The 8,909-nt window shown below is 40.1% G+C and overlaps 2 protein-coding genes across 2 annotated transcripts; one reads left to right on the top strand and one right to left on the bottom strand.

The window, feature by feature from the left end:
* Positions 1-3,964: 3,964 nt before the first annotated feature.
* On the top strand, positions 3,965-5,688 carry LOC138892449 (uncharacterized). The gene is made up of 2 exons (XM_070176165.1): positions 3,965-4,432; positions 4,882-5,688. Exons 1-2 carry the CDS (start codon positions 3,965-3,967, stop codon positions 5,686-5,688), a joined length of 1,275 nt encoding a protein of 424 aa, XP_070032266.1.
* A 2,510-nt stretch (positions 5,689-8,198) lies between these two features.
* Positions 8,199-8,909, bottom strand: LOC138892448 (uncharacterized). Its single transcript, XM_070176164.1, has one exon. It carries the CDS (start codon positions 8,907-8,909, stop codon positions 8,199-8,201), a length of 711 nt encoding a protein of 236 aa, XP_070032265.1.

Raw genomic sequence — 8,909 nt, 5'->3', positions numbered from 1 at the left:
TATTTGATTCGATACTAGCATACATGCATTAATTATTATTATTATTATTATGTGCAATATCATATCAGAACAATGTTAAATAAAAGGTAATAGTTGCGAGTTTCAGAATATTGGGCCTGGGTCATCCCTGCCTAGTTAATAAACATAAGGAAACTAGTGAATAATTTCTAATATGTCTCCATCCAGAATACTGAATATTCATATGCTACAAATTTGCAGCCCTCGTGTCATATATGATATTTGATCATAAAATGAATAGATATATAACATACCTGAAGGAGAAATCAACTCAAATAGATAATAAGAGATTCATACTGAAAACGTATTATAAAATAATAGAAAAATAATTTCTAATATGTCTCCGATCCATCCAGAATACTTAACATTCATATGCTACAAATTTACAAGCCTCGTGTCATATATAATATTTGATGAATAAAATGAATAGCTATATAACATACCTGAAAGAGAAAATCAACTCAAGAAAATAAGCAGAGATTCGTACTAAAAACGTGTTATAAAATAATAGAAATTAAAGTGAAACAAAAGAATAAGACAAGGAATTTGTAGAGATTTCGTAGAGGTTCTATTTAAAAGAAAACTAATTTAGCATACATTTAGTTTCACCAACTAAATTGAGGAGTAATTTTCATGGGTGGTCATTCAACTTTTTGTTCATTACGCAAAAGTCAGATTTCTTCTTTTTGTTACGTAAAAATCATTCAACTTTGTGTTCATTACTCAAAAGTCACTTTTCTTTCTTTTGTTACACAAAAATTATTTTATTTTGCTCTATTTATGACAAAAGTTATATTGACAAGATTTTATAATACTTCTACTTGAAAAGTCTATTATGCCCTTGACACTATAAATTCTTTCATTTATGTAACACCTTCTATATTATATATTATATAATATATTTTTACTTAGGTATTTTACTTATAATTAAAATAACTTTATATTATTTTTATAATATATTCATACATTTAATTTTTTAGTGACACTCAATTTGTTTAATCAGATTCAAACATGAACATATTTTAAATATAAAAAAAACAAAAAAAATACTTATTTTTTAATATTTATTTGAAATAATAAAAATAGATTTGTTTAACAAATGATAATTTTTTATAGTTAATAAAAATGTTAAAAAAAGTTTCAAAGATATTTGTGTTTAATATTAAATTTTTTAAAACTTTATCTGTTAATATTATTTATTTGAAAGTATTAATTTGATGTGTCATTGTGCTAAATGTAAGTATTTTATTTATTGGATTAATGGGTATGGCTTGGCTGATAAATTAGTGGGCTTTGATTTTATAATTTTTATTAAAAATATTTCATTAAGCATGGTTAAGAACGTGGACTTGAGATTTGTTCACGGTAATGTTATCGACAAAATTAATAATACTATTTATATATCTTGAAAATTAATGTTAAGAAAAAATTAAATGTACGAATATATTATAAAAATAATAAATAAAATAATATTAAGTTATTTTAATTAAAAGTAAAATGCAGGGGTAAAAGTATATTATATAGAAGGTATTGCATAAATGGGAGAATTTATAATGTCAAGGGTATAATAGACTTTTCAGGCGAAAGGTTTGTAAAATCTGGACAAAGTGACTATTGTGATAACTAGAGTATAGTAAAATAATTTTTGTGTAACAAAAGAAAGAAAAGTGACTTTTGTGTAATGAACATAAAGTTGAATGGCCACCCCAAAAAATTTACTCCTAAATTGGAAACCACTTTATGGGAAATAACCAATTTAGTTTCCAGGATATCTCTAAAATCATGTTATCCAACAAAACCAGGTGGTTTCATAACAAAAAGTAAATTTACTCAATTTTCATTTTGCTAATTGAAATCGTAAATGCTTACCACTAACTTTTGGATTTATTATTCAATAAAGTTCACACGGGGGCAGATCTGTGTAGTTGATTTGGGTGTCACGCCGGTCGCTCGGGTAAAATCATAGATATGTATTGTTGTTTACCCAGAATTTTGAGTAATAATTAAACTTACTTAGTGATTTTAAGGATACGTGATTTAATCCAATACTAATTGATAAATAAGGAATTAAATAGATAGTCTGAATAGTAAAATAAATCAAACCAGTGTTCTGGCAGTGCTTTCGACTTCGATTCGAGATGGTCTCGAGGTTGGGTAACAAGAACAATAAAGAACAGAAAATAAACAGTGATGAGCAGTAATAGATAGTAAGTGAAATAGAGAAAGCAGTGTATGTGTATATGCTTATCAGCGAATCAGTCTTCCTTACAAATGAATGGGGTCCCTCTTTATATAGTAAATGAATCCTAAATAAGGTACAATTCTAATAACGAAAACAAATTCGGTCGGTTGCTAATATCTCGCCATTCTGTTATTAGTCTTACTCGAAGTCGGTCATGCTCGGTCTCGATCTTCAGCGAGCACTTCGATCTTCATGCTCCATACTCTACCATTGAGCTCGAGCCTGGTCTATTACGAGCTTACTCTCGAGGGACCTCCTCATGCCTATAAAATCGGACATGCCCAATTTCGACCGTATACAGATAGTCCCCGCGTTTCTTAGAATAAAGTGATAAGAAACGGTTTGAGCCTTGATTTTCCGAAACCTCGATCATGACGCCGTCCTCATGACGTAAGTGACAGATGTGACTGAAACGTCCCGTCGGTTCAGTTTCCCAAATCATTAATGCCTGTTAGTTAGCGGTCGCCCACTAGCGCCACCGAACCGTCGTCGTGAGACTATAAATACCCGCTCCTTCATTGAATCAAACTTTACTTTTGCTTTAATTAAACCTCTAAGTTTTCTCACTCTTTTTGTCTCCTCCTTTTCGCCGTCTATAGAGCCACTTTCGTTAGCACCGAAACCACCAGTTTTTCATCTTCCTTCGCTCTTCCCGGCCGTCCGGCGATAAGGCGCCGGTGGAGCCGCTTCCCCACAAGTATGTTCATAGCCCGTGTACTCTAAAATCCAACTTCAAGGTCGAAAACCCTTCTTCGATCCCGGCCCGATGTGAACATGTGTCGATGTACATGTGCTCGATAATGAAGAGCCACCTCGAGGCTATGAAGAGGGGCTGCAACTGGGGTCCCGAGATCGTGGTGCAAATTCCTGCTTCCGAAGAGAGCATCACCGCTTATGTGGAGGGGTTCCTAAGTGTTTACACTTACCCCTTCACCTTGGGTCCCCTCGAACCAGTGATTATTGATCGTTGTAAAAGATATCAGGTCACCCTCGGCCAAATGCACCCCTCTCTATGGCGCATAGTAATCATGCTGTGCTTCTTCTCTAGCAAGGCCGAGGGGCTAGAGTTTACCCTAAATCACCTCATGCAGTTGTACCGGCCTCGAATTTAGCGAAGACTAATCCAGCTCCAACGCCGGGCAATAAAGGCCTTGTTCTCGAGCATCGACGAGGACAAGGATTGGGGTTAAATGAGCTGTTTTATACGGGTGAGGACCCGCGACATTATCCCGGAAGAGAAGATGTTGTTCCCTGAGGAATGGAACTTCGATCGTAAGTGATCTTTTAAACTTTGTCCTTCGTACCTTCTTCGACTTCGCCTGATATCCCTTTTCAACATGCAGCTATTCCTTGGATGCCTCAAGCGATATCTGACCTCGAAGATTGGGTTCGGAAGTTAGCCTCAACTTCCACTTATACCGAACGCGCATGGCGTGATTTGGCAAGGGGCAGATGGGAGACCAAGAACCACGGTAAGGATCTCCTTTTTCATGATCTGAAACACTTTTTGTACTTCATTCGTCACTAATTTTCTTTCATGCAGGCCTGACCAAGGATGCCATTTTGAGGCCCTCGAGTGGCGAGGAAAAAACTAAGTCCCCGGTTCCGAAGCCGGGGAAAGACAAGAAGAGGAAAAGTGCCTCGCAGTCCGAGGACCCCAAGCCCAAACCTTGAAGGGTGGGGAGGAAAGTAATCGCTCTCATAATGGACTTGGTGCAAAAACTGAGAGACGAAGAAGAGGAAGAAAAGGAAAATGCCTCGGCACTAACGGTCCGACCTAGGAAAGCCGTCGAGGTCACCAAACCTTCTGAGCCGACGACGACTGCTAAAATCAAGCCTCGTGTCGAGGAGGCTTCCAAAAAGAAATCGGGTGAGGATCCCGAATTACTAGAGGTCAAGATCGTTTCTCGGCCATCTGCAACTACACCGGACGGGGCCGGTTTTGAGATCCCGAAGATCGATCAAAGTGCCCCTAGCGACTTGCTCGGGACCATGACAACAGGTCACTTTCCTTCTCTTCTGACTTTTTCTGAGGAGGCACTAAGGGAGGCTCGAGAGTTGAAGACCCCTTATATAGGAGGAGGCTTTAGTGTAGAGGATCCCTTTCGGGATTGCATTACTGGAGTCGATGATGCCTCTGATATCAGTGATGCTTCTATTCTTTTAGAAGAGGCCTAACGTCTCTTATCTCGGGTAAGAATCAGTTTACTGCACTTCTCTTCTTTACTCTTTTTTCTCTAAATCTGAATTGTGTTTTCCATTGTGGGACTAGCCAGGTAGGGTTTTTGTCTAATATAGCTAGTGACAATGTTGTGTTTTACTACTTCGCTTTTCAGTGCATGTCCTATTTACTAGCTATCGCTTTTGCTTTGCATCTTTCTTCTGCATTTCATGGTGTTCCTATTTATCCTATGATTGTTGTGGTGATACTAATATTGTCTCCTTTTGTCCTTTTGTATTTTTGTTTTCTTGAGCTGAGGGTCTTTCGGAAACAACCTCTCTACTCCTTTGGGGTAGGGGTAAGGTCTGCGTACACACTACCCTCCCCAGACCCCATTAGTGAAATTTTACTGGGTTGTTATTGTTGTTGTTGTTGACTTGTGTTTTCCTTTTTTGTATAGGCCTTCTCCAAGTTTCGAGCTGACCTTAGCCAGTGTGAAATCGAGCTCCAAAAGGTCTCGAAGGAGAGGAATGCTCTAAAGCTTCTTTGCGGCCAAAAGGACGAAACTATAAAGGACCTTCAAGCGGATTTGGCCAAGGCTCGTGAGGAAGAGGCCGAGCTAGATAAGCAGGTGAGCATCTTTTTGATAAAGTATGAACTCGACCCAACTGTGGAGGCTAATACTTCATTAGCTCAGCTGCAGAAAAAGGTTGAAAGGATCGAGCTGCTTCGGGGAGAAGTCGATCAGGTCAAGGCCGATTGTGATCGGTGGAGGGATAATATGGACCGCCTGGCTGCGGAAAACGAAACTACCTTGGCCAAACTGTCATCGGTCGAGGTTCAACTTGGGGGCCTCAAAGAGAAAAGCTCGGCCCAAGCCAAGAGGATCGAGGAGCTTGAAACCGGGCTTGCTGAGGCCAAGGCGGAGATCGAGAAGACAAAGGTTATGGCAGACAAGTCCATTGCCATGTACCGGACTGATGCTGAGGCTGCTCAAATGCAGCTAAGGGAGGCTTCTGACCGAGAGCGATGGATCAATGACTCGACAAAGTGTCAATCCCTGAGAGAAACCCTCGAGGAAATCCATGCTCGAGGTTTTGAACTCTCCGAGGAGATAGCCCGAGCTAAGGTGCTCGAAGCTGAAGTCAGGCAGCTTGCCTCCTCCGATGACGAAGACGATGATGAAGAAGGCAGTCGAGGCGGATCCGATGAGGGGCCTGAAGGAGGGGTTGCTCCCAGAGAAGAGGTCGAAACCGACCGTAGTTAGGACTTTGTCTCCTGTACATAACCTTTTTTATAATAGAAAAACGTTTTTTGAATGTCTTCTCAGTTTTATGTTCAAACTTGTTTTGTGCTTTTACCTTGTGAAAATTTTGTTGTTGCAACCTCTGTAATCGAGTGAACACTAGTTCGAACTTAGAACAAACCCTTAGGTTTAGACACGCAAGGGCGAGTCCCCGAGCTCAATAATATGTTCGAGATTTCGGATGGCTTGATCGATGCCATGACTGCACTATTTTTAGAACTAAGTTCGAGTATGTTTCGAACTTAGAATAGAACAAACCCTTAGGTTTTTTTATCAAATAATGGATAATTTTCGAACTTACAGTAACATACCCCTTAAGGTTTTATGGCGGATCCTTGAGCTAAATTCAAGTCAACTTTATTTGAACTCGGAATAGTGGAACCCTTAGGTCCGAGTTGAGTGAGAACAAAGTCTCGAACTCTAAATGTATTGGCCCTTAGGACCTTTTAGGTTGGGCCCATATGGCCTCTAAAAGACGGCTATTATTTCCCCCCTTCGACTTAAAAAACTTAGTAAAAATTTCTTTATGCCTTAACATGTATTTTTTACCCATTGGGTTTTTTGAGGGTCCGATGTCGGTTGAAACCCTTTTGCTTTTTTTGCCTTAGCACATTTGTGTTAAAGATAATTTGATACCTCTTAAGGTTTTTCGAGGGCTGATTTTATCGAAGCCCTTTTGATTATTTGCCGAGGGTAGCATTTTTTTAACCATTTTTCAAAGAATTTGAAGGCCTATCGTTATTGCAGAATTCGGACGTCTCTGAGCCGCGTTATTTAGGCCGTAGCCTTTAGTTTGGCCGTAGCCTTCGGGTATGTATTTTGGTCGTAGCCTTTAGTTTGGCCGTAGCCTTCGGGTATAACTCTTGGGCTTATTTCCCAATAATATTTCGAACTTGTTTGAAATGTCAGTGCCCGAGAATGGTGGCCTTAGACTATAGATCGAGGGGTGGCTCTTTGAGGTCTTATGAATTTGAGTTTAGATAACTCGAATATTCCTATCATCGATGGTATTCCCCGAGTGTATATTTGCACTTTGGCTCTTGAGCCGTTTCTCAAAATATCATAAGCATGAGGTTTGTATAGTAGAGAATTTTCTTCGAGATACAAAATGTTTAAATGAAGAGAGAATGCTTCTTTGAATAGTTTATACATGCGCACATGTTTTGCCATCGGAGCTCGACTAATTTATATGGACACGGTTCACTTGACCATTTGGCCCATTACAAAGCTTCCCTATCGAGGCCCTTTGACATGAAGTACTATTCTCGAGAACACAACATCCGAGGGTGATGCCCTCCAGTATTCGAGGTTGATTGCAAGGAAGCCTTGAATACTGTTGAATTGTCCTCAGGTAGCACATAATTGTTGCCTCGTTAAAAACCTCGCCGGAAAACCCCATTTGGGATAAAAATCGATCTAAGGGAAAAAGGGTGTAACGCGTACTTTAAAACCCGAGGTCTCGATGTCTTTGGTCAAACTTTTGCAATGAGTTAGCGTCGAATATATATAAATGAAAGAAGGGAGAAAGTCACACCTTAACAATAATATCGTTTGAGAAGTGATATGTTCCAATTGTTTGGCAATGGTTCGCCGTCCATCGTTCTAAGTTTATAAGACCATTTTCTGACTATATCGAGGACTTGATAGGGTCCTTCCTAATTCAAGCCGAGCTTCCCTTCATTAGGATCTCGAGTGTTGATGGTGACCTTCCTTAGGACTAAGTCCCCGACCCTGAAGTGGCGAAGGTTGGTTCTTCTATTGTAGTACCTTTCGATTCGTTGCTTTTGTGCAGCCATTCGAACGAGTACCGCTTCTCTTTTTTCATATAATAATTCAAGGCTAGTATTCATAGCCTCGTGGTTCGATTCCTCCATTGCAAGTCAAAACCTGGCGCTGGGTTCTCCGACTTCATCTGGAATCAAGGCTTCGGAGCCATATACTAAGGAAAATGGAGTTTCCACTGTACTAGACTTCGATGTTGTTCGATATTCCCAAAAGACTTCGGGTAGAATTTCTCTCCATTTCCCTTTAGCTTCGTTTAACCTTTTCTTCAGGTTTTGGATGATAGTCTTGTTCGTCGATTCGGCCTGTCCGTTCCCACTAGGGTGATACGGTGTTGACAATATCCTTTTTATTTTATGGTCTTCAAGAAATTTCGTCACTTTACTGCCGATAAATTGTTTACCATTGTCGCATACTATTTCTGCGGGTATCCTAAATCGACACGCGATGTGATCCCAAATGAAATCTATAACCTCTTTCTCTCTGACCTTCTCGAAAGCCTGTGCTTCGACCCATTTAGAGAAATAGTCAGTCATAAATAAAATGAATTTAGTTTTACCTGGGGCCGATGGTAGAGGGCCGACGATATCCATCCCCTATTTCATGAATGGCCATGGGGATAGGACCGAGTGAAGTTGTTCTCCGGGCTGGTGGATCATCGGTGCAAAACTTTGACATTTATCACATTTTCAAACAAACTCCTTAGAGTCCTTTTCCATGCTATCCCAGTAGTATCCTGCTCTAATGACTTTGCAAATAAGTGAATCGGCGCCGGAGTGGTTCCCACAAGTGCCTTCATGGACCTCTCGTAGAACATAATCGGTGTCTCCTGGTCCCAAACACACTGCCAATGGTCCATCGAATGTCCTTCTGTATAACGTTCCGTCTTTGGCCAATGTGAAACGAGCAACTTTAGTTCGTAGGGCCCTCGATTCTTTAGGGTCCGATGGAAGCTTTTCATTCTTCAAGTACTCGATGTATTTGTTCCTCCAGTCCGAGGTTAAGCTTGTAGAATTTATCTCGGCATGCCCTTCCTCGATCACGGATTTCGAGAGTTGAATGACATTCCCCGAGCTGATCTCATCTTCCTCGACCGATGACCCTAAATTTGCAAGTGCATCGTCCTCACAATTTTGTTCCCGAGGTACATGCTGTAAAGTCCATTCCTTGAAACGGTGCAAAGTTACCTGCAATTTGTCCAAATACTTTTGCATTCTATGCTCTCGAACTTCAAAGGATTTATTTACCTGGTTCACTACCAGTAAAGAGTCGTACTTGGCTTCAATCACTTCTGCTCCCAAGCCTTTAGGTAGCTCGAGACCTGCAATCATGGCCTCGTACTCGGCCTCATTCTTAGTCAATCTGGGGGTTTTGATAGACTGTCTAATAGTGCTACCCAT

Source organism: Nicotiana tomentosiformis, chromosome 5 (genome assembly GCF_000390325.3).
Source record: "Nicotiana tomentosiformis chromosome 5, ASM39032v3, whole genome shotgun sequence".
NCBI lineage: Eukaryota > Viridiplantae > Streptophyta > Magnoliopsida > Solanales > Solanaceae > Nicotiana > Nicotiana tomentosiformis.
Note: the sequence above shows the minus strand (reverse complement) of the source record. Positions and strands in the feature narration are given on the sequence as shown.